We start from the raw sequence: 26,543 nt of genomic DNA, 5'->3' as shown, positions 1-26,543 counted from the left end.
GCTATACGGGGGATCTTTGTTTTTGCCCCTGTGATCTAGAAATAAACTAAAAACGATTAACTATATATATTTTTTTTATTTTACCAGCTATGTAGCTCTTTTTCAGAAGCGACCTGGCCACAAACGGTAGCTCAACGAAGTGGCTTATTACGTCGAAATGTGTAGCAGTCAAATACTGTAAACGCATGTTTCTAAATGTGGAGGGGAATACTGGAGGAAAAATCCACGCGACCACGGGGAGAGAGACGTGCAAACTCCAAATATACAACAGGCGAGGTAGTGAACATGTCGCCACCGAGGACAAGGGAACGGAAGGGAAGAGTATGGAGACAGGGAATAATAATGATGCATGGAAAGGAATAGGGGGATGGTTGTATCACAACACCGTAGCACTGTGACAGAACGAAGAGGCATTGATTCATGTTTAATTAAAGCCGTAGCATTTCCCGTGCATCACCACTAGCCGTGGTGGCGAAATTAAACGGTCCAGTTCATTTAAACTTTGGATTGAGCTTCGCGAGTCGTATCTCACATTTCAAAAAATAAAATTGAAATAGAAACGGGTCGTGGGTGGCGTTGGTGGTGGCGGTGGTGGCGGCGGAGGTGAAACGGTCACGGGAAGGGAATGGATTAAAAGAGAGGGCCCCGCCAACATTGCATGGTGGCCCAAAAGTCAGGACACAGGGTAATTATATTTTAACGAATTACACAGGGTTATTGAATTTTGCTTTAACAAATGTTCAAATTGACTTCTATTAATATTAATGCACGCATGAATTATGTTTTGGAATTAATTTCGGATTATTTTTTCAAAGATTACAGCTGCCTTTTTTAGTGTAAAAAAACGAATTTAACTCGTTCGTCTTTCGCCAATTTTCTTTCCATTTTTAATTTCACATGCAAACAAAAAAATATCAAATAGATATCGGCTTCAAGAATAAACAATAAAGATGTGTAAATGGCAGTTTAAAATAAATGAAAGAACCATGTGTCCTGACTTTTGGGCCACCATGTATATAAACCGGTCCAGTTTTCTTGTTCTCAATCAATGTTGCTGATATTATGCGCTCCCAGAAGGCCGTGGGACCGATTGTTTTTGTAAAAAAACAAAACTTAATTTTCTTAAGTGGATACACAAATATACGAGGAAGACATTGTCTGCTTATCTATACTGTTAGATTCTCTACAACGACGCAAATTATAATTTTGAGTTACATGTTGTATAACTAGGACCAGCATCTTAGAGGGATGGTGTTTGTCTATTACATCTGGACGTTCACCAGCATTGCTTCCAGCGAGCTTGATTCTACTGATGAAGCACTCGATGTCGAAACTGGTCCAGTTGGCTTGCACTGAAACGATTGCTGCCGAAATTATTATCACACCCAAAAGTCTGTAGGGCAGAGGACACACATGAAGGGCGCGTATTATTAACTGCCTATCTCCCTTTCTGCTCGGGTTCATTTCCAAGCCAAACGCATCACACACACGCGCTCACATCACGGGCAAAACCTCTGCGCGCTCATTCCTCCAAGCGGAAGCAGCTGGTTGTCAGCTGCCACGAAGTTCGCAGCCGAATTTCACCGCTGGAGTTGGCAGCAGCTGGTGCTGTGGGCCACCGCAGCAGTGCAACTGCCGAGTTACACGGCAGCCCCGTGCCAGAATTCCAGCCTTCGCAGGGAAGGGTCACGGGCAAGGCTGCGTTCATTCATCACGCCCTTCCCGCCCCCGATAGACGACGCGTGAGTGGATGGCACATAGTACCACTAGGTAGATGGAAGGCGCACACACACACACACGGGGATCATGGGTCGTTACATTACCCGGAAATTAAAGGCAACGTTCGGGCAAGCGGAACACACATTCCAGACAGACGTAAACATTTGATTTGCCATTGTTTTTTGGTGCCACGGCTTTTTTTTAACCATGATAAACTAAACAAACCGTTTATAGCCATCCAGTGTTTTTGTGGATTATTATTTTTTGTACGCAGTTATATATTCCATCGGCCTGTGTTTTAGCCACGGTCTTTAAAAAAATAAAACATGGTCATGAGAGCACAGCTCTCTGCTTGGCCTCATATCCGTGTTGCAAAGTGAATTTACTCTCCAACACACCGATGGGCTGAAGTAGTAAACTAATTGGCGCGTTGTTTACGTGAGAAATCTTACTGGTTGTGTTGGGTGGTGGAGGGTTACGACACATTTATACTTACGCGATCTAATTAAAAAAATTTGTTATGAGTGTATTATCTATTTAAAAAGGGTACATTTTAAGTGGCTTTAGAATTTTTTTAAATGGTGTATTGTGTAGAGATGTTAATAAAAAATAATGACACCAACACTCAGGCGGTTAAAACCTCGGCGAGCGAGACTTAAAAGGGATTAACACCAGTCCAGCAAGCTCAAAAGTGCGGGTAGCTGCTACGACAATGAACATCTACCGGATGTATTGCTAATAACATTCGTATAACATTTGCAAACACATCTGCAATACATTTTACATGCATTTATTGCAATGTAAAATGTGTTAAGAGACCGATAAAATCCACGTTCGGATGTCACAAATTGTTTTTCAAAAAAATTTCACCGTGATGTATCGCATTTGTTCGCAAAATAGTTTTGGCTAAAGAAAGGCATCATGATGGAGAAATGGTGGGGGGGGGGGGTGGAAATAACCCAATGAAAATGCATCAATAACGTATTTTAGCAGTGATGTTGGCATGAAAGATGTATTATTAAAAGATATGTACACGAGATACGTGAGCATCATAACATCGTTAAGGAGGAGCCAGGCAAAATAACTTGCATTAAAGAGAAAGTAATCTTCTTCTTGATGTGATACATTTCTCATAGAAAATGCATTAACGTGACGTGAAATTGCATTTCAGGCCAAATTATTTCATTAAAGAACATATAATGTTACCGAGAAAATGGGTGGGAGTTGGGGGAAACCAAAATAGGTGGAAAGTTAATCTGTTAATCTGCATTCAAAATGCACTGTCAGCCGCCATCGTGGCATTAAAATATAAAAAAAACCGAGTGGTGCTGAAGATTCTTTAAAGTGTTAGAAACGCCGCTTTAAAAAAATATATATGTCGACTTTCCGTACATCTTTTTTTGACTGAAACAATGAAATATTACATTTACCGAGGAAGTAAACCACTTTAAAAAAAACCCCTTTTTTCACTCACTTTTTATTAAAATTTTACCCTCAGCAAATTCCTCTGAACAACCTATGCGATTATTTAGTCCAGCCTTAGGCAATATTAGTCTGGCGCAGTCCTGAGGCCTTGCAGATCACTCTTACTCCTCTGGTTAAACACCGCATAGCCCTGCTGGAGACAGCGTGTTCGATCATGTGAAGCTCTGGGAAGTAAAACAAAACCCTTCAGGCGAGTGTAATCGTAGCCAGTTATGAGTGGGAGAGGGGGGAAATATTCTTGAAATGGTCAGTCTGAGAGTGGCGTGGCGTAGCGGGATCATCAATGTCAATCCTACACTGCTGGACAAAAAAAAAACACCCCCCCCCCCCTAGTAATCAAACTGGCCCTTGCTCAATCCCACTTAGCGACCATAATTATAATGATGAAATGTTACTACTCATCTCTGTACATATTGGGAGGGGCGGTATTATATAATAACTGACACAACGATGTTCTATACCGCAACTTGCATGAGGTTTCATCGCGCTTTACGCGAAGCTGAACTTATGCGGAGGAAATCCTGCAAAAAGGAGGCGAGTTTTTTTAGAAGACGACATTTGAACGCAAAACAATTGTAGGCGACTCGGACAACTGGAGACGCCCATCGAGGCTGGTGACAGCGGCAGCGAGAGGGGAGACGCTCGATTGTGGGGCCATGGAGAGAGCGAGACGCCTTCGAGAGGATTGTGGCCTCTTGCGGCATATCCATTGATGCGTTATCATGGACTCCTTGACGATGTGGTGTACGAAGGAATTCGCACAAAACCCCTCCGGGTCTCGCTTTGTCTCGCGGCAACCGTGCGTCAAAGGCACACAGCGCAGCACGCGCACAGCGCAGCACGCACACAGCACAACGCACACAGCACAACGCGCACAGCGCAGCACGCAGACACAGAGAACGCAGCTCGCACACAGCGCACAGCGCAACGCGCAGACACACAGCACAACGCGCACAGCACAACGCGCACAGAGCGCAGCTCCTGCAACCTCCAACTCCCGACGCCCGCTCCACAGAACCCGGTCCAAGGCGCCCATAAAAACCCTCTCCCCCCCCTCTCTCCGCGGGCGCTTCTGCCGGTCTGCTTCTGGAGCAAATCGGCCGCCGCGACCAATGGATTGGTCGGCACTTCACGGGTGAACAAAGAGACCAAACGCCCTCGCCCACTCCAAAGCCATTTCCACGAGCGCGCTGGGGGGGGGGGGGGGACTGGATTAGAGCGCTCGCGGGAGGTTTGGTGTGCGCGGTGGAGATAGCCGGAGTGCGATCGTCTTGAGACGCGCTAATCATTCCCCTGGGGGGGGGGGGGGGGAAAGGCGCCGCTGAACGGCACATCATGTCTACCGGATATATGCTCTCATTTTTTTGGTTGTCATTTTTTTTTTACCCTCCATATCCCCCCCCCCCACGGCCATTGCAAGCAAACGTTTTTGTGATCTAGTAATAAGAGACTGCTGTGTACAGAACTTTCGATTGTGTGTTGCGGTTTGCTTTTTGCGCGCGTGTGTCTCTCTCCCATATTGGACACATTTTCACTACGAATGACGAACGTCTGGCGAAGTTTCCGGCGGTTATAATGTCACCGTGAAAGATTAAATTGCAGCCGAGAACGAGCGGTTTTTTTTGGTCTTTCGGAGGAAATTAGTAAATCTGGCCTTTGCTTCACATTCCTGGTGTTGTGAACACGAAAATGCCACCAACACACGACGCTTCAATTTTAATGAACGTGTCACGGGCAGCGACGAGCTTACTTTGATAGTTAGGACAGCTGTGCAAAAAAAAAGAAAAGCTTCATAGGCTCGTTATATTCCACCGGTCTAAATACAGATTCCGATTCATTTAAAGCAGCACAAATGCTTTTGACGCGAATTTACAGCGAGTGTAAACAAAGCGCATTCTCATTGGTTCATCGGGCGTATACCCGGTGTTGGGTGTTGGGGTAGTGATCGTACAGCGCCCGAAGAAGCAACCGACCCCATACCGACCAATATGCTTCCCGAGCAAGGCAAAATGTACTTGCCAAGAGCACGGACGATCTGGAATGTCATGGATTGGCTCTGCTCCACACACACTTGCAAGTCAACGCGTTACAATGCTGCGTTGTTCACCTCGTTGTTCGCGAGGGATACCTTCCAGAGAAGCTCGTGAATAGCACATTTTCGCCGATAATTAAATTAGCCTCCGAAAACCTATCTTTTTGAACGAATTACCTTAAATAAATGCATAAGATATGAAATACATGTTAATTATCATAACATAATACAAATGCATTATAATAAAGTTACTAAACAATGCAAGTATTAAATAATAGTTTACAAATGAAATTATCTCAACACTTTTCCTCTCTCGCGATGCAGCAGTGTAGAGTTGCCGATTGTGATTCGCCGATAGCCAGAACAGTGGATAGCCAAGTTTCGCGAACGAGGAGGGAAACGCTTGAGATGCTTAGACCGCAGGCGCAAGTGCACACACGTGTAAACACGCGTGTGCATGCACGCCCAGCATGTGGACCGCAGATGGTGAATTTGGATGGAGACTATTTAACGCACCCTTGCCAGACATGTAAATGTGACCTCGTTCGTGTCGACGAGCCAGATGCGGGCTTGTTCAAAAGCTTCCCCCCACCATATTTTTTTTGGGGGGGAGGGGTGTCAGGGTTTATAGGACTGACATTTGAAACCAAACAATGGGGCTCTTTTTGTGCCAGTATCAAAGTATGAAAAATAAATAGGTTTTACCCTTTCAGGTCTTCAGATGTTGAAACACCAAATAAATATATTTTGCAAGGAATCAAGTCTGCATTGACCACGCGCACTTGTAATGAACATGCTAACAAACATGTTCTGATAATAATATATGCATTGTCTTTTGAAGGTTCCATAATAAGTTGCTCACCCCGAGCTATACATGCTCTGATAGTGCACTGGTCAGACTAGGCCATGAAGAAAGCCGTCTCTGTTGAAGGCCAATTAGTTTCAAAGACAACGCATATATTATCAGAGCATGTTTGTTTGCATGTCCACCACAAGTACGTGTGGTTAATGCAAAAGATCAATTTGGTGTTTGAACATCCTGAACACGTTTTATTGCCAGAAATGGTCAAAACCGACTCGTGTATGCTTTAAATACAATACCAGCTGTGGTTGAGGTGTATACTTGTATTTGAGCAACCCGGGTCGGTTAAAAGTAGTTACCGCAGCTCTGCTCTTTGCTCAAAGCATTCCTCCTGCCACTGGGCATTAACGCCACTCTCAATTCAAGGATGTCCCCGGACTTGGTGACCTTGTTTCATAAATGCAGGTTGTGGCGGTGGCGTGGGTTGGGGTGGGAGCGTTGGTTTGGCATATGCAATATCACCCGGGGAAACAGCGCAAACCACACAGCTTGATCATCAGGCAGCGAGCGTGGCGAGAGAGAGAGACGGGGGGGGGGCTTTGAGGTCACTAAGCCTGGCAATGTGTCGCTAAGAGAACTCGTCCATCATCGCGAAATTCGTTTTTTTTGTTGTTGCGCTGCGCCGGATCTCGCTTGTCACAGCACTGCGATGCAATCGACGGCCGTTGTGGGCAGGCTTGCGGCTCTCTCCAACGATACAAGAGGCGACGTCGGTGCCTCGCGTCCGCACGACGGGACGCGCCGGCCTCGACCTGCAAATCGCCCGCGTCTACACCAACCGAGGAAATGATTGCAGAACGCGCATTTAAATCGTTTTCTAATGGCCATTGCGACAGATACTTGGGTGTTGTATCATTGGCCAACTGCCTTCAACAGGGTCCGCGAGCTGGAATTTAACGAGGCAATGGAAGAAAAAAAAGCGGCGTATAACTTTGACTACGAGTCAATGCAAATAAGGCAAGGGATTTCATGGAGGAGCAGGATAAGAAACTTGGAATTTCAAGTGGCACACTTTCAGTGGCGGATCACATTTAAGGTTGGTTTACCGACCTTCAAGGTCTTAGACAATCAGGGACCGGTTAATTTGCAAGACCATTACCCCTACTGCTCTGCTGGCGAGGGGTCACGTGAGGTTATTCACCCCCTACAGCCCCCTCCGCTGAGTTGGCGAGGGGTCACGTGAGGTTATTCACCCCCTACAGCCCCCTCCGCTGTGTTGGCGAGGGGTCACGTGAGGTTCTTCACCCCCTACAGCCCCCTCCGCTGTGTTGGCGAGGGGTCACGTGAGGTTATTCACCCCCTACAACCCTCTCCGCTGTGCTGGCGAGGGGTCGCTGTAGGTTCCCAGGGTCCGATTGAAGACTTTGGGTGCTTCTGTATTTGTGGCTCCTACACGATTGATATCTGTCGTATTTTATTTTTTATACAGAAAAACTTCACTCAAGGTGCTCGACGGAAGAGCATGATTTTTATGACAGTGGCGTGCAAGGGTTGATGAATGAGGGACCCTAACAGATGACATGGGGGTCACGAAAGGGCTACAGGGAGGGACGGGAAGGAGAGGAGGGGCAAGGAGAGGGAAGAGGAAGGGGTTGAGCAAGGGAGGGGAGGCTTTGAGAGGAAGGGAAGGTTAAGGAGGGGGGCTGCTGAATGTCAATGGGCAGTGTTGAGTCTATGGTGCAGTGCTGCTCAATGTACAGGGCAAGTTCATTCCAGTGGAGTGGTACAAGGAGGGAGAAGGAACTGAGATTGGGCATAGGGAGGAGGGGCAGAGAGAAGATTGAGAACGCAGAGCACGAGCGGAGGGGACATGGGAAGAGATGAGGCGGGATATGGAGAGGTATCATGATCCACCTTCATTCCCTCGCGGACAGTCGTGTTCTACTTCAATTATGATTTTGTTCAAAGCAGCTACGCTTTATGAATTGCATTTTTTTTTGCAAACGAATACACGCACTGCAGTGTGTCAAATTTTTATCGGCAAAGAGGAGGTTGCGATGGTTGAGACACGCTCGTGGGACGGGGGAGGGGAAAAGCTACCGAGACGGGGTTTGGAGCGGCTCCCAGAGGTCAGACTAAAGATCCAAAACCAGACGGTGTACTAAGATGTATCTATGTGGAACTTCTTTAGCACCCCGCTAATCGGGGGGTGCGGGGGCAGGACAACACAATCTGAACACAAAAAGCAGTTCCAATGAAATTCGTTTTCGATCTAGAAGACTTAAAAGTGCATAACTCCAGTGGCGTTCACGAACATCGGAAGAGCGTTCCAGACGGCCACAGAATCGCATCTGAAAGCACGCGACGCGGTGACCGTCTTTGTTCGATGGACAGCCAAAAGCCTCTTGCTGCTGCGAGGATGAGCGGAGTTCACGCGATGATGGTTTATGTTCCTTGACGAGATCAGGAAGGTACCGTGGATCATCCGTGGCAAGCGCTTCGTGCGTAACGAGTGCGAAGTCACGCGTCGGCTCTGCAACGTTGGATTGAGCGGAAGGTGAGGTGAGGTGTGGTGTCATCAAACAACATTGGGCGAGATGTCCTCTTGACCACGACCCTGACCTGACGAGGGAGTGCAGCGGGGGGGCAGCCAGACCACACCACCCGCCCCCACAGCTGCCCTGCTGTGTCATCAAAACCGAAATTCCGTAAGTTGCAGGACGACTCGCGCACGGCTAAATCACCCTGTGGGCGGAGACAAGTTGAAAACACCAGAGGTGTAGGCCCTGAAGGCTGCAATCGAACGTTCGGGTCACGAACACAGCATGGCACCCCCCCCCCCCCCCCACAGCTCCGAGGATGAGGCCGCGAGGCGTGGAGAGAGTTCCCATCGTGCCACACGATAAACAGTGGAATTACAGCGGTGCCGCGTGCCAGCGCAAATAAAACACTCGTGGTGGTTGGTGGTGGGGAGGGGAAGTGAGGAGGTCATCGTCTCTGAAGCCTGGGATCCGCGGCAGGGCTCCATTCTGCTGCCAAATACATTGTTTGCCAAGGGCTCTTTTACTCTGATTGAGGCCAGTTGGGGTTGGGAAGGATAAAAACATAAAAGAAAAACGAAACGCATGAAATGGGGATCTCAAATTTGAACCAACAAAGTATTTGCGCTTCAGCCCAAAAAAAAATCGATTGCAGTTTAAGACATTTCCACTCATGACTACTCGTAGAATAGAATGGAATAGACGTGGGCAGTCGTTAATGCGGACAAGCCGTCTGCATTTGAAGAGTTTGGTTGAACGTTAATGCAACGTTATTTGCAGAGATTATCGGGCGGTGGGTGGCCAAGGCCGAGCGCTGAAAAAGCCCCCACGCCGCCGTCTCTCCAAACTCTGACCCACAATCTGTGCTCGCGGATTTGTTCCCGAAAAGGCGCAGGAGCCACAGACAAGCCACGGGTTTGGTGAATGCAAAGCAGCTGCCTGGAGGAAAAAAAGTAGGCAAGCGAAGAGGAGTCAGCTTAGCGAAGGGGAGAAGACGGAGAAGAGGTTACGCAATGCTGCTGCTCCGATGAACGGAGCAGCAGTTCAAACTTAAACAAATAAAACTATTTACATTTTTTTACCAGGTAAGGCCCACTGAGATATGCAGTTCTTTTGCAGACACAAGCTGAGCTATCACAAATGATAGCTCAGCGAGGTGGCTTACTTCGTGTGCACGTTTATAGCAGCCAAATACTCGAAATGCGTGTTTCTGGATGTGGAGGTGGGGGGGGGAACTGGAGGGCCCGGGGGGAAAATCCACACGACCACGGGGAAGAGAGAACACGCAAACTCCAAATACACAGCAGGCGTCAGGGTCGGGGTTGAACCCACGACCTCCTGCACACCAGGCGAGGTATTAAACATCTCGCCACCGCAAACACGTGGGGTTGTCGCGGTGCAGATTGATCACGGGGTGGGTTGGCGTGGGGGGGGAATGTCTTCCCAGTGCCAGAAGAGCAGAGAGTAACATTGCAGTCAGATGCCGACCCTCGCCTGCATACCAGATGAAGACATAGCGTGGCGCCCGGTGTTGAGGTTACTTCTTCGAATCCACGAAGGTACAATGTGACCTCCGTACGCCGACGCGCGCGCTTGCGGGAGGTTGCCGTGCCAGGTCAACGTCGTGGTAACAAGCGGGGGAGCGGAGACGTCCGCTGGACACTCTCCGAGATTAAAGGGGGAGCGCGCTGGGCGTTGTGGGCGACAATGGGTGCAGCATGCCCCTGGCTCGGTAAGAAATCCTTTTAAGAAAACTTCTTTCCAAAAATCACTGCATTCAACATTACACAATTGATTTCCCTCTCTGTCTTGGCGGCATCAAATACCCTTTCAAACAAAAAAAAAGCTGTCCATATGAAACGTGATCGACGGAATATATTGATAAAGTGTAAAAGAGCACAAAGGGTTGTAGAATAAAATTGACGTCCAAGTCTTTGAATAGCTCTCTTGGAAAAGAACGACCCTTCTTTGTAGTGCCTAATCATCGGCGCTTTGATTAACCACATTTTCTTTAGCATTGTTAGAATTTTTGCGCTGACCATGGAGTCATGCTGACGAGGAACAATCGAGGCTCGTGCTGTGTACTTCCGCAGAAATCCAAATTCCTCTTGTGCTGGAGCAATTTTGTATGAAAGTGTTTACAAAACAAGGTTCAACCCTCAAATTGATGAAAACAGAAGTGCAGGTTTGCGTTTTTTTGTGCAATGAAATAAGACCAACTGAACCCTGCAGCACTGAAATGGATCTCAATTTTGCAGTCTGGCCCGAAAAAACACAAAATCATCACCGCAATTATCTGGAGCACTCCCTCCACAAATCTTCAATCGGGTTTTTATCATCACCACGTGTTCCATTTGACCGATGGTAAAGCTACGATCCCCCGTTGGGATCAAAGGTTGGGATCAAAGGGAGTGTAAAAAAATGAAAGCCTGATATTATCCAAAACAAATGGGATACAAAAAAAAACCACAGCATATGCTGCGCATCCTTCCTACTGCTCGAAAGCTCATCCGTGCTGCTCCTCCCATAGCTTTTCTCACCCTTCTCCGCGTTGTAAAATTTTAAACGCTGTCGGATTTTATTCGCCGTCTTTAGATGGGGGGGGGGGGACGGGCCGTTACTTCCGGCTGGGTGCCTCAGCGCCCCGATGTGTCCGTGTCTCTGTACGGCTCTGCTCAGCCGGATTAACGCGAGCTGGCAGCAACGCATAAATGGGTCTTATACATATTCTTGGTTCTTTCGGTAAAGTCACGTAGGTAGAAAAATTTTTTTTTTGAAAATATAACAGCAAAAAAACCACAATAAAACAGTAATAATAAAATAAATTGAAAATAATGAAAGCCAAAAAAACATAATAAAAATAGTAAAAATTTAATCAATTGAAAATAATAAAAGCAAAAAAAAAACCCACGGGTCTTATAATTTTACTTTTGGGTTTGTTTGGTGGGTGCGTTGGCAGGCGGCGCTGGCGGTCGGTCGCGGGTCGCTCGTTCGACAATAAAATTGTTACACAGTCAGCGGTTGGAAGGTTAACAGTTCCATCACTTTGAAAAAAAAAAGTGCCGAGCAGGAGAAAAAGTCTCCCTCCCCCCGTACTGAAAAACTTCAGCAACGACTATGTAATAATTGTCCAGATCACAGTGGTGTAAAAAACTAAAAAAAATAAGTTAATGAAGTAAAAAAAAAACACACACGTATATGTGTATACAAATATCCCACGCATACGCTTTAGCATAATTTTGGGGGAAGTTCTGTTAGCGAGCACCTATCAAGGCCAGCATGTCACGAGGGGGGAGGGGGGGGGGGGTGGCCAGCATCACTCCCGACCGCCTTTGTCTCCCTAGTGGCCGATGTTTGCGCTTGAAGCTGAATTGACCTAGTGAAGGCCCAGGACTGGTTCAGATAATCGTCATTGGTGTTGGCCACGAGTGGAGATCAAACTTGGTTCGATGGGTTCTTAACGCAGCGAGCTAAACGCTTTGCTTTTTCCGCTCCCCAGAGCGTGCATGTATGCATGTGTACACACAGACACAGAAATCCCCTGTTAGGTACTAGAGAGCGTGGGAGGGAAACTCTGTTCGCGATTGCAATGTTAAGCCATTGAGAGACGGTGTGGACAGCAAAAAATCATGCCCATTCACATTTTTCCTCAGTACTGACACCTCGTTCCGTATTTAATTTAAGGCCAAATTCGAACTAAAGAAGGACAAACCAGATTCAAACAACCAATTGCCACTCATTTTGATTATCACGGCCAAGACTTGAGCTCTACACACAACGCAACGCGATAACCACGACGCGACAAAGAGGGCTCCCCGCTTGGACATTGCGGGCCATTGGATTAAGCGCTGTTAAGTGTCCGCAAGGGGATGGTGTTGCCGGTAACAAACCCGGCCACCTACGTTTGCACACAGCTGATGTTAACCTAACCACACTTTAGATGTCCCCATTTCATGTCAAGTTGACCTAGGAGACGTTTTGGATGTCATCCGATGAGTTTGGCCGCGAATCAAAGTCACCAAGCAACGAAGCGCCAGCGTACAAACTATTGCAATTCCCCACACAACGACACACACACAAAACATCTGCAGCGTTATAAAACTCTAATGACGAGGCATTCCAATGAGGCACTCGTTCAAAAAGATTCCTTCCGCTCACAACATAGCAAGTGAATCGCGCATGTAAGAACCGTTTGATGACAATTCATGTAAACGATAGTCAAATGTCACATTTGAGCTGACGGAGCAAAACACGACTGCTCAAACAAGACAAAACGTAGCAACAACTGAGACGGACCATGTTTGGTTTTCCTTGTTTCTTGAATCGAAGAGCGATCCAGAATCTTGACGAGTCGTCAAATAAGTAAGACACTTCTAGATTTAAAGCTTTCGTGACTGCTAGGATCCATACTCTTTGGTTCTATTGGGTAAAGTCACGTAGGTGAAAATAAAATAACAAAAAATCACGACGTTTCGGCCACGACACAAGCGGCCTTCATCAGGTGAAGGGACGAGACTGTCTGGAGGACAGCGCTCGTCCCTTCACCTGATGAAGGCCGCTTGTGTTGTGGCCGAAACGTCGTGATTTTTTATTATTTTATTTTCACCTACGTGACTTTACCCAATAGAACCAAAGAGTAAACACACTGAATAGTTTACGCACCCAGTGAAAGACTATATATATATACACACACACACATCATCCCCCCCCCCCCCATTCAGAGTACCAATGGTAAACATTGGCCAGAGTGCCAATCGGTGGTGGACCCGATGACAGCCTGAGGTGGGATGTGCGATGGTCCTATCGCTCTGACCAAGCTCCAAGCCTCAGGGGATGTGATTCGGCGGCACGCGCTCGCGACAGCAGTCACAGGTCTTGCTGCAGTTCCGTCAAGGCGGCCGTGAGACGCCGTATCTTCTCCTCGGTGGACTTCTTACCGCTGGCGGTCTCGCGCAGCAAAGCGCGCATCTCCTCCTCCACCCTCTGGACCTGTGAGAGAGAGAGAGAGGGGAGAGAAACAAAACCCCCCACAAAACACAGGGATGACAAATCATGCGTACCGAAATTACGCCACCACTACCATAACTATACAGCGCCACTTTTATTAACCCAACTCGTTATCTCAACCCACTGTCATCTAATGTCCAATTTTATAATTGCTGTAAAGCACCTTGGAGGGAGGCATTATATAAATGTACATAGGATGAGATTCTGCAACGATTGCCAACACGCGTTTGTCCGCGGAAGCGTTTAGCGATATTACCGCGAAGTTCCGTGCCGCACAACGAAATTACGTCACATGACGTATGACGTCATGAGATGAAACAGGATTGATAACGGTTTGCTTTTGATATCGGGATCCTGTACACCAGGGTATCTCAGAGCAATTTACATCACATTTCATCTTAAACATTTCAAAGAACGCTTCCCCCAGTGGCAGCTCTCTCTCTCTCTGAGCAACAGGGTGACTCCTGGCCTGCAATCGGGCATTCGTCTGCCAGTAGGGGGCGATGATTGCGACGTACAGTCCCAATTGAGCAATTCAGTTCATTTTCGAGTTGGGCAAATTATGGACGTCAAGGGGAGGCCTGGCGCGTGCAATCATTGCCTTTGCAGAAAAGGCTCGTTCTTTTAGCGCTATTTCATTTTTACCAGCAAGCTTTGGGCAACCTCTTGATCCATTTGGTCAGTTTTACACAGGCGAAGTTTCCTAATGGTAACAGCCGCTGGTGATCGTGACCCACCGCTACAGACACACGGACGAACAGGTCTCATGCATCAATGCATTCAACCAAAGTTTGAAAGCGTAAACAAAAAAAAATCCCAACACGCGGAGATGGCGGGGAGGTGTGACGGCGGTGGCAGCTGTTGTCTCGAATCGCCGCGGCTGTCCCCAACGGAGGAGGCGGCGAGTCAAAGGCGTTCCTCGCACGCGCATTATGTATCTTGCGTCGGACGCCTGTGCAGTCCATCAGGGTGAAGGTCGGGATTGGTGGATCGTGGTTCTCGATTCACGTGCTCGCTCAAGGTTCCACTTGGAGAGGCAAAGGCGGCCGCGAGACAGGCACGTCTCCTCCTCCGTCGACTTGTCGCCGCCGGCTGTCTGACGCGGCAAAGGGCGGCCATCTCCTCCTACGCGCATCGCCCGCCTCTTTTTTTATTTTGCGTCTAGTTAGCCGTCCTTCCCCGGCACCTCCAATTAGCACGGCTGGCAACGTACGGTGCGAGAGAAGTTCAGCATGCTCACGTATACATACACGAACGGTCTCGGCGGCTAAACGGAGGGGGGGGGGGGAACGTTCGTACCGAGAGATTGGCGGCCTCCACCTGGCGCTGTCTGTCTGTGGACACGCGCGCCAGCTCGGCCTGGTGTGCGGCGTGGGTGCTCTCCAGCTGGCGCCGGAAGGCGTCATCGGCCTCTCGAAGCTTCTCGAGGGCCGCCCTGGCGACCGCGCAAACCGCCGAGAAGAAAACAAAGTTGCGAACAGAAACATTTACGTGTGCAGTCGACTGTCAATTACCTGGAGTAATGGGGGGCGGGCCCACGGCTGATACCCTCGGTTCGAACACAGGCTGCGATCAAACCGGGTTCCCGAGTGTAGCGCGTTGATGGTCACAGTCTGGACACCCAAGGACTGCACAAATACCCATCGCGGTGATTTTAGTTTCGCACTTAATGTGGCTAAGTTGCGGCTTCCATAATGAAAAATATTGGTTTCACCATCACGTGACGATACATTACTCTCAGTGGCGGAGCGTGTTGGAGAGTGCTGCTCCCTACTTGTGAGGAACGGAAGTCACTTAAAGGCATCTCACAGGTAGGTCTGTGATATCCGCTTCCATCAAAGGGTTGCACTGCTCTGCTTCCTTCTCCCCCACGTGTGTGGGGTCGGATGGCTCAGATTTCCTCCGTCCATGTGCTTCTATCTTGTGCATCATCTCTCGTCGCATCCATCGGCGTCCTCTGATCTCGCTCCACCGCATCCTCCCATCTCACCCTCGGTCTCCCTCTCCTCCTCCTGCCCTACACCCGTGGCGTCTCCCCCCCCCCAACCCCAAGCCTTCTTTGTCTCTTGTCAACACGTGCCCAAACTATTTAAGCCCTAGCTCCCTTGTCTTCTCAACAATAGTCGTAACCACCTCTAAAGGCTCTGAAGGTCTTCATGGCATCACCTTTCCTTGCACCGTGAGAGACCCAACATTGATATTTAATCTCATGGCATGGTGCCAAAAAGACTATTGAGATACATCTGGAAGAAATTACGTGTATATTTTTATTATTTATGTCACCGGCAGCAACAAAGAAAGGATCCCCCGTATAGCCTATCAAGGCAAGCATGGCATACGAAGGGGGGGGGGTGGGTGGCCAGCACCCCGCCCGACCACCTTTGTCTTCCCAGTGGCGATGTTTACACACCGCACCAGGAACTCATTTGAGGCCGAGTCAACATAGGGGAGGCCCAGGACCGGTTCAAATAATCGTCTTACCGGTGTTGCCCGTGAGCGGGAACCGAAACGGGGCGGCCGGATTCGTGGCGCAGTGAGCCGACCGTGACACTACCGGCTCCCCAGTACCAACCCACACACACACGCACGCACACGCGCACACGCACGTACTTGTGCGCTTTGATCGCCTGGTCCCTCTCCTGCTGGAGCCGAGCCTCCTTGGCGTCGAAGCCCTCCTTCATCTGCCGCACTTGGCCCTCGAGCCGCGACAGCAGCTGAGCCTTCTCGCTCCACTTGCGGTTGGTCGCCCTGCCGACCGGCGGCACAGACGCGACGGGCGTGGGGGGTGGGGGGAAGAGGAGACGCAGTGAGCGAGGCCAAGTCCGACGGACGTGCGTTTGGCAGCGCCGATCGGAAGTCGAGCCGGGGCGGGCATGGGGGACGCCGAGCGGATTTTCCTCCCGTCTGCTTGTGGGAATTAAATGCCTCCTCGTGATAGCGTTCCTTATAACTATGACTAAATCACCACCACCAAACCCCCCCATTCCCACCAACCCCATCCCCCCCATCCCCGATCTCGCCAGACCTGGGAAGGTTAGCAGGACAGAGCCTGGGTAGTGCTTGGATGGGACCCACTGCCATGCATTTAGTAGATTGTTATAGGCATCTGCGGGCGCTACGTACGCATGTTGAACTTCTTTCGTGCTTATCGGAGGTCGTGGGCAGCATAGGGCGCAGTGTGCCAACATCCATCGTTGCACTCTATTGTTATTGATAATAATAATAATAATTTATTTATCCGGAAGTACCACGCCGAGTCGCAGGCGGGTCCTGCTGCGACACTGGGGTTTTTATTTTTAGATCTTTTTGAGCCAATTGATGATGACTGCTCATACGCGTGAGAGAAAACCGGAGCGCCGGGAAACGACCACTTGTCCGTTTCTGCTTTTTAGCCTTCCTCCAGCCGAAGGTTGACCACGAGATGGACTGGCCGATGCCACAGGGGCTCTGTCATCAGCAGGACAGGTTTCCCTCGCCCTATGCCGGTTCGCTTTGCGCGATTTCGCGTCTATGCGGCCAACCTATTTCTACGCAAAAAAATCGCAATATCGTGCGTTTTGAGTTTACTCTACACGGAGCTATGCGGGCCGGACGTGGGACGACATTGTGAGTGTACGCTGTGTGTGCACTGTGTGTAGTGTGTGTGTGCTGTGTGCTGTGTGTGTACTGTGTGTGCAGTATGTGTGTAGTACGCGTGTACTGTGTGCGTGCTGTGTGTGTACGTGACTCGGCAGGCTGTCTCTTCGCGCGGTTTCGCTTTGCGTGCCCTTTTGTTGGCACAAAAGCCGAAGAACGGTGCTGAATGCAACCACCCACATTAGCAAATGCAACTTTGATCTTTACCCGTGTATCGACAGTTACATTTTAATGTGCAACGTTACTGAGGGACTACTGTGCGTTGCTTTGGTGTGGCCTGGGACTCTTTGTTGTTTTTGCGGCCTTGCCCAAGCTTGCATTATGCGTGAGACAAATCAGCAGGAATGCATGTACTTGTGCGAGTTGTACTCACGTAATTGATTTACCGATAGGCTTCATTTATTTCTCGTGACCTGCTCACCCTTTTACCGTTGTTGCTGCTGCTGCTTCTGCGAGTCGCTGAAAACTCCCGACGCCTAGTGGGGCCATCTGTGCAAAAAGGAGCTTTCGCAGCTCAAATCGGATTTCTCCTCCGGTCGAAATAAAGGTTTCCCCCCCCCCCCCCCCCGATTCGGGAACGCATCCTCCGGAAACAAAGCGAGGGGAAAAAACTTGCACTTGCAAGTTGTCCAGTAGGCAGCCCCTTGTCCACGCAACGGCACCGACAATCCAAGCTCCCCTGGGTCAGCCTCGCTTTCCCGGGACCGAGCGTTGAGGGCGCCACGGTGGCGAGACGTGAACTACCTCGGCCTGGTATACAGGAGGTTGCGGGTTCGATCCCGGCCCTGACGCTTGGAAATTTGGAGTTTGCGCGTTCTTCCCGTGGCGGCGTGGATTTTTCCTCCCACATTTAGAATCAACGTCGCGCGTTCAGAGAGGATTTGGCTGCTCGAAATTTCCACGTGATAAGCCCACTTCGTCGAGTTATCATTTGCGATTGGCAGGTCGCTTCTGAAAAAGATTTACATATAGCTCAGTGGGGGCCTTACATGGTAAAATAAAAATAGTTTAGTTTATAGCTTAGTTTTGAGTTACCATCTTTCTCTACCGCGGCAGCCTCTGCGTTTCCGCAAAACGTGTCCCAGGAGACATCTCTCTCGTCTTGATCGACTCAACGAAGCCCGTTTCATCAACGATTGATTCACTTGTCTGGCGCGGGGCTCTCCAGGGTATCCTCGGCAATGCAGAGGAGGGTACTTTCAACTTCAAGGCCTCGAGATCCTCATTTCTTCATCTTTCCTGAGCGAGGAATCCCTTGCGTCCATACAAAGCTACCCGCCACACAAGCGCTTGTGTAACAATTGTAATAACAGCAGGAGCAACAACACCCGCCATCTAACCAAGGTAAAAAAATCCTCAATGATTCTCAAGGCAATTTCAGGAGGGTTCTGAATTGGAGCGTTTGAACATTTCCTCTAATTATTGTGAGGGGCATGGAAGGGTTGATGAAGGGGGGTGTGTGGGAACGTGGGTGGAGGGGGGGGGCGTGGGAAGGCGAGGGAGGGGGGTGATCCGACACGCTATCACAGCCCCCGCGTGATGGCCTGCTGGCCCCCTTGCCCGCTCGCCCCCTTGCCCGCCTGCCCACGCGCTTGCCAGCTCACTCACTCGTGCTCACGCGTGGCTCGTCCCAGCCGGTCGCGCGCCTCCTCCAGCTCCAGCTCCAGCTGCTCCTTGCGGTCGTCCAGGCGCTCGACACGCTCCTGCAGCTCCCGGCCGGCGGCCGTCTGCTCCGCCAGACGCGACTCCATCTCCCGCCGGGCGGCCAGACTCTCGTCCCGCGCGCGCCGCACCGTCTCGTCCCGCTCTTGCAGGCCCTGCCGGAATTGGGCAGGGCGGAGGGAGAGGAAAACGGACGACCGATCGGTGACCTTTCCTTCAGGGCTGGGTAGGACACTCTCTGACGGGAAGTTCGATGTCGGGAGTGAGGCCAGGTGGTTCAAGAGGTCAGAGGGCTCAGCTGGCACCGCTGAGAGTTCTGAGGTTTCGGTGGACCTGGCAGCGACCTTGGTTTATGCGACAGGCAGTTTGACAGGAAACATCAATGTTGTTTGTGGCCGGGTGGCAAATATGGGTTTTTTTGAACATCAACGTCATCAGCCATGATCAGCTGACTGCTGGATGCAGGCCTCCCCGAGCTGTTACCCCTGGTAATTAAAGCGGTATGGCGTAGGCCTGGTGGCTCAGAGGTCACAATGCTGAGTTGGCATCGCTAAGATCCTGTGTACGATTCCACGTTTTCAGCCACCTGTGATTAACCGAGGCTCTCAAGTGTAGCGAGTTAACGATGTCAGGCCCATCACTAATGACTGCACCATAAAACTCCCCCCCCCACTCCCCTTCACATCCAATTTCTCTTTGCAATTAACACAGATAAAATCCCAGCTCTGAGAATTAAAAAAATATCACGTTTCACTGTCATGCAATTCCAAACGAATTAGCGCAGGAGAAAGACAACCGGGCACTGAGAGGGGATGATGAGCTCCCAGCAGGTTCGAGTGGAAGGGGGGGGTGGTGCTGCTTTTATCTCCTGGTACGCGCTGTGCCACCATTACGTACCAGATGCCGCGTCTTTCATGCTCGCGACGAGTGCAGCGTCGCGGCTGTCGCAGGGGCGGCGCGCCGAGCAGAGAGAGACCCAGAGGCTGTCGCAACGTACGCACGTACGTACGTACGTGTGTGTGCATGTATGCACGTGTGTTGAACTTCTTTCGCGCCGTGTGTAGCCGACCGTGCCGATCGGAGGTGCGGGAGGGAAGAGCAAGAAACCGAACACAAAGAGCAGCTCTAAAAGAAATGAGTTTGTCACTCGAGATGATATAAAAGTGCACAGCTCCGGTGGCTTCCTAACATCAGAAGGAAGAGCGTTCCAGACGGCCGCAGAAGCGCATCTGAAAGCGCGCGATGCGGTGACCTATTTGTTCGATGGCCAGTCAAAAGGCGCTACCCGCGAGGATGACCAGAGTTAGCGCGATGGTTTACGCTCCTTGACGGGATCAGCGAGGCGTTGTGGTTCATTTGCGTCAAGCACTTCGTGTGCAACGAGCGGCAACCTCCTCACACGTATTCGTCCAGCAGCCAAAGCAGCTCAGCGAGCACTGGGACAGACACGGTCGGATCTCGCAGTGCCCCGTCACGGCACGCGGCTGAAGCGACGAGGGGATCGGCTCCAGCCGAGGCAAATCGCGCGATTCTAGGAACGCTTACTTTTGCCTTCTATTTTAAATGCTGGTTATTCGCTTGTTTTTTCATTCGAGTGAAGGCTTTCATAAAAAGCATGAAAACGTTTTTCCAACGTTATTTATCCACGCATCGCTATCAATACGACAGACGGTTACTGCCGACTGATTTATCGCCAGTGTTGTGGTCATGCTGCCGCAGTGGTGAAATGGTGAGCGCACTGGGGGCTTGCGATCCAGAGGTTTGCCGGTTCGATCTTCCAAAATAGTGGTGCAGGTTCATTTAACCACCCCTCACCTCTGTTCACGCAGCAGTATAAATGGTTAACACCACAGTTCATCGATTGTGAGGCTGCGTGTGGCTACTCCCACCTCGCACTCAGAAAGTCTGGCCAATGCGGAATAAATAATAAAACAAAATGTAAAAAAAAAATCCCCCTAAAAGGGGCTCCCCCCCCCAAAGTTTTCTCGAGCAGAGGCCCTTCAGCCAGCACCGTATGAATTCGCTACCATATACATGCTAAATAACAGACACATTGTAGTGTATTGTTTTAAATGCAAAGCAGTACAACTGGCAGGTATGGACGCGAGTGCACAGTTTAAAATTAACGGAGCTGTGATAAAACGCTTAACCTTGTGCTTCAGGAAACACGGCGCTTAATGACGAATGATGCCATCTAAGCCTGCGCTCATAGTTTCCCGAGACAGCGCGCAATGTGGGGAGAAATTAACCCTTTCCGAGACGTCTGCAAGTTGCAGCGTGGGTCCCGTTCACCGCCGAATCTCGGAACGCGTGAGCGGTTCAGCGTTAATTTTATTTAGAGAGGCGTACCGCCGATGTTCCTGAAGACACTGCACTCACCGCAGAGAACCGTAGTGGCACGACTGCACTGTATGACAACTGGAGGCAAACTGTGCCACACGCCCTCCCGCATGGCCTTGTGGGAGCCACGGTACCAATAATGCTATATATTTTTTGGGATTCCGTTCCAATGACATACACATATATCATCGGAACAGGAAAGGGTTAAGTGAACCTTTATTTTATACGCCGCCTGACACCAGCCAATACGTTACCCAGGCCCGTTTAGATCATGAGGGCGTTTTAATAAAATGGGAATAAAATGAAGAGCGGTGATTCTAGCAATCGCACAAAAACAAAGATCCCACGTATAGCCTGTAAACAAGCAAGTGCTGTTAGTGAGCACCTATGACGGCCGGCACAGCACACGAGCGGGGTAAAACTGCCAACACCACACCCGGCCACCTTTGTCTCCCCAGTGGTGATGTCTACACCGCACCAGGTACTCAATTGAGGCTGAGTCGACCAAGCGGAGGCCCAGGACCGGTTCAGATAATCGTCACTGGTGGTGTTTGCTGTGAGCGGGAATCGAACCAGGGTCACCGGGTTCGTTGCGCAGCGCGCTAACCGCTACCCTGACACACGTGCACACACAAAGTCTTTTCTAACTATGAAAAAATATATACATATAAGGCGTCAATTATGATAAAATACAGCGCAGCGCCTCTGCAATTGGCACTGCCAGCACACAGGATTAGGAGATAAATTACAGATATATTAAAACCCGCTTTCATTTGGCCTGCAAAGAGTGTTTTAGACTCCAATACGTCATGCACACCCCGCTACAATTACAGTAATTGAAATTTGCAATAAATTTGACAAAAGGCTGCGATTGACATCCAGTGGTGGGGGGGTGCTCAGCCTAAGCAAGCTAATCAAAGACAAACAGGTGAACTAAAAATCAGCTTGGTAACATGTGACAAAATAAATATAAACACATTAATATCTCTCACCGCTATCTTCTCTCATCAAACTCTCCTCTCTGTCATCTCATGTAGGAGCTTATGCAAAGGGCTTAAAATTGTTTTTAACACTTCTGAGAATTTACAACAATAACACGTGACATGTGCTGCTGCCTCTGGGCTCTGAAGACCACCTGGAGAAGACTCCAGGCCACGTGTTGACAACGATGGCGAACAAGTGGAGACTCTTTGACTTTTTGAAGCTATTAACGTTACATTTGTTATCATGTTAGTGTATTATCCGTTCTTTTGCCATTAAAAACGATAGTCCCATATACGTGTTATAGGGGGGAGGTGGGGGGAGGAGCAGGGCCCCCCAAAGGGCCAGCACCACCGCTGCCAGCGCACGTGACGGAACGACGAGCGCCTGCGGCTCAGATTTTGGGCCTCTGCCCAGGATGGGGGGGGGGGGGGCGGGGGCTTGCCTCCTTGAGCTTGCGGATCGTCTCCGTCTGGTCGTCCAGGATCTTGGTCTTAATCTTGAGGGCGTCCGCGTCGCGCTCCGCTTGCTTGCGCAGAGAATCCGCCTCGGCCTGGAGTGACTCAATCCTCGCCTCCATTCGCCCGCGGTCCTGGGAGAGCGCCGCTCCTGGAACATGCAACAACAACAACAAACAAACGTGGTCAATGTAATCATCGTCGTCATCAGCATCAGCTTTGATCGGCTGAGTTCTGGTGTCCCTCCCCCCCTCCCCCCCAAGCCGTCGTCAGCTCTCCAAGGTCTCGCAGTGCGGTAATCCACACAGCCATTTGTACACCTGCCGATTTCATCATCGCTCCACGTTAGTCTCGATCACCGGCCACCATCCCCTTACAGCGACGCATCCTACCCAAAGCCCACTGAATAATTTTTCAAAACAAAGCGACTTTCAGAGCCTCATCAGCAGACATGAGGCATGTTAAACAAACGCTGCTGGACTGCCAAATGATAAGACACATCTGCCGTTTCCACACAGCCCGATCGGCACCGGGGGGGGCTTGGCAAACGGCGTCAACATGGCGGCGAGATGTTAACCACCTCGCCTGGTATACAGGAGGTCGTGGGTTTGATCCCGACCCTAATGCCTGTATATTTGGAGTTGGGATGTTCTCCCCGTGATTGTGTATTTTTCTCCAAGTCCTCCGGTTTTTCGCTCAACATTTATAAACATGCGTTTAGGGTATCATTTTCCACATAATGGGCCACTATCATTTTTGTAGCCAGGTCGCTTCTGAAAAGGGGCTGTATAGGCTCAGTGGGCCTTACCTGGTGAAACAAAAAAAAATAGCTCAGTTTAATAGTTTAGTTGAGAGTTTCACACGGCCCGAACCTTGCTGCGCCAGCTCATGACCCCAGGCGTGCCGCTCGCTCCGCAGTCCGTCCGCCACGGACTCCAGCACCTTGAGTTGTGACACGAGGTGCGACTTCTCCTTGCGCAGCAACTCCAGCTGCACCGTCCTGCGCTTGTCCTCCTCCGCCGCACCGTCCAGCGCCTGCGCCTGCCTCTGCGTGACGCACGGCACAGCGACGGTGGGCGGACAGATTGAAACTCGGGAGACGCAGGCCGCGATTGATTGGGTGAGAATTTTGAAAACTTTCCGGGCTAAAGGTTGAAAGGGTTCGATTTGACTCTCCGTCCGTAGCGGGGTAGTACTACATGGCGGGGGATGGGGGATGCTGATGCACCATCGAGGCAACCCATCGAACTGACCGACAAAGATAAGTACAACACAGTGCAACACAACACGAAATATGTAGAGTTAGTGACTTTAGTTTTTGTTGGTCCGTATAATAAAACACACACACACACTATACTACACACGGTAATACATTATGTATATGCACGCACAAAGGATTACTTGTTTTTTCTTACGTATATTTGTAACGCATTTTGCAGCTTCCAGACTTTCAGCTATGAAATACCAGGTTTCCCCCCTCCTCCTCCTCCTCCTCCCACCACCCACTATTGCTGCGGCTAGCCGGGTAAATAAAAAAAAAAGAATGTAATTACGCTAACAACATCAACAGCGGACGCGCGAGCCGGTGATTTGAACGCGTGACCTGCGGGTCGCTGATCGCAAGCCGCGGGGGTGGGGATCCAATTTCACCGGCTGCGGATTACAGGAGTTCGCGCGTGCGTACGCTCACCGAAATTTGGTGTTCTTTTTTCCCCCTTCCCATTCCTGTCCTTTTGTCAACTGGGACACGACCGGGCTGCGCACGCAAACAGAGAAATCGTACGCGGTATTTTACAACCTCCGTAATAATAATAAAAAAATTCGTTGGCCATCACCCAGGCGCGGGGCTACGTGCTGTTTGCATCAATGCGATAAATGAAAATGACAAGGAAAATTGCCCAGTCTGTTGACCTATGAAATGTTTAAGGGTGAGGGGGGAGGAGAATAAGTGAAAATTCACAAAAGAGTTGGTCTTAACAAAAGTCTGGGTAGTCACAGCAGTCTACCGAGCCATGCAGTAGAATTTAAAGAGATCACTTCCGAGTGTCTCAGAGCAGCGAGTCGGCACCGCTGCGAGCCTGCGAATGAAAACTAGGCAACTGATTGTGCAATGAATGGACGGCCACATCTCGGTCTGATTGGAATGAGAGAAACAGCTCAAAATCACGGAAAGTGAGTGCGGATTATTGCCAATTGACAGGGCACCAACAGCAATAGATCTGACGTCATCTTCCGGAGCCATTCTCTCGCACAAGGTGTGTACGTGCTGCTACCTGCGCGGGTCGCGAATATAATTTTATTTTCGTTCTTTCGTGACGCGAAAGAAAGAAAAAAAAATGAAAGAAAACAATAGGGAGAAAAAAATCCACTTCCATTAGCGAAATCATCCAGCACTTGCGTTTGCCAGCACCTACACCAAGAACGCCCTCCCCCGCATGCTTTACAGAATGATTTATCGTTTTCCAATGCGCATCGTCGCCAATCGGCTGCACACTTCTGCCCGCTCGCTGCAAAGACGTCGTGGCTGCTTCTCTTTGCGCAACGATTGACCGGGGATGGTGGTGGCTTCATGTTGAGCCCCTCGCTGAGTGCGCCAGCCGGTGTATGTTTGTGTGTGTGTCGGTGTCTGTGTGTGTGCCGGTGTCTGCGTGTATGCGTCTGTGTATGTCTGTGAGCGTGGGAAGCTGTAGTGCAGCGGTTAGCGCACTGTGCTACAAGCCGGTGACCCGAGTTTGAATCCCACTCACGGCCAACACCAGTGACGATTATCTTAACTAGTTCTGGGCCTCCCCGAGGTCGACTCAGCCTCAAATTTGTACCTGGTGTGGTGTGTAAACATCGCCACTGTGGAGAGAAAGACGGCCGGGCGTGATGCTGGCCACCCACCCCCTCGTGTGCCGTGCCGGCCTTCACAGGAGCTCGCAAACAGCACTTGCCCCTGTTAAGGCTATATGGGGGATCTTTATCTTTTTGTGCAACAATGGGGCACCCAATCTATGATAGTAACTATACAACAAAAATGTGCATTCATTCTCTGCGGCCAGGTGGGTTTGAAAGTTGCCTACATTAATAAATGTGAGCACTCGAGCAATTTTATAGAATTGTCCGTGCAAACTTTGAAGGGGCAGGATGATGTGTAATGTACAGGGTGGTCCAGAGGTCTTGTTACCCCCCCCCCCCCATGAATTGACCGCCCAATGAATTGACCCCGATAAATTATTTCCTTTTCATATTGATTTTTGTTTTAACTAAACGTTACTTAAAACAATATTAAGTTTTAGATAAATAAATAGGTGGTCACGAGACACCTTCACCACCCTGTACAAATGCACACTGCACAATGTACAACAACGCACAAGCTGAATAATTAAACGGTGAACGGTACGAGGAACGCGACCGTGAGCGATCTGCAATTAACCTTCGTTATTTCTCAATGTTTTCGTGCATCAATAAAAACACCGCAAAAGGCGCCTCACCTTCCCCCAATTTTCTGCTACGCATTCAGCAAATCGGCACACAACCAACCCAAAACGACAACAAGAACAACACTCGGGCCTCCGTCCGCCGACCGAGCGGTGGAACTGCTCATCAGCTTCCTCCAGTACGAATAAATATTCAAATTCTGAATTTCTCACACAATGAAGCCTGGGCAAACCGAGCAAGGATTATACGCAGGCCATCCGGAATTATTCAGTCGGAGACGGGCGTTCTTGTAAATGGGTTCCTCCTCAGAATCTCACAGGCGTACAGAAGAGAGGGCCGTATGCTGGTGTATCCAACAATGAACGCGCTGCGACACTAAGGACGCACCACTTACTGCGCGTGCGCCTGGCGCAAGCGTTCCGCGTTTACTGCCGCCAACAGAAAAAAAAATCTTCCGC

At 49.8% G+C, this 26,543-nt stretch overlaps 1 protein-coding gene across 2 annotated transcripts in view; it reads right to left on the bottom strand.

The window, feature by feature from the left end:
* Positions 1-411: 411 nt before the first annotated feature.
* Positions 412-26,543, bottom strand: part of LRRCC1 (leucine rich repeat and coiled-coil centrosomal protein 1) — an 81,885-nt gene continuing 55,753 nt past the window's right edge. Inside the window, exons 15-21 of one of the 2 annotated variants that reach the window (XM_076074068.1) lie at positions 24,353-24,418; positions 23,535-23,709; positions 22,650-22,813; positions 18,830-19,038; positions 16,196-16,333; positions 14,885-15,020; positions 412-13,567 (exon numbers count right to left, since the gene is read on the bottom strand). In XM_076074068.1, the coding sequence (XP_075930183.1) occupies positions 13,445-13,567; positions 14,885-15,020; positions 16,196-16,333; positions 18,830-19,038; positions 22,650-22,813; positions 23,535-23,709; positions 24,353-24,418 (1,011 nt within the window). In that variant the 3' untranslated portion in view covers positions 412-13,444. The remainder of the gene's footprint in view (positions 13,568-14,884; positions 15,021-16,195; positions 16,334-18,829; positions 19,039-22,649; positions 22,814-23,534; positions 23,710-24,352; positions 24,419-26,543) is intronic. The other variant, XM_032971131.2, reaches the window with a different exon arrangement.

The sequence above is a fragment of the Petromyzon marinus genome, chromosome 45, assembly GCF_048934315.1.
Source record: "Petromyzon marinus isolate PM22_M1 ecotype Great Lakes invasive population chromosome 45, UKy_Petmar_22M1.pri1.0, whole genome shotgun sequence".
Taxonomy (NCBI): domain Eukaryota; kingdom Metazoa; phylum Chordata; class Hyperoartia; order Petromyzontiformes; family Petromyzontidae; genus Petromyzon; species Petromyzon marinus.
This window is presented reverse-complemented; position numbering and strand designations above follow the sequence as displayed.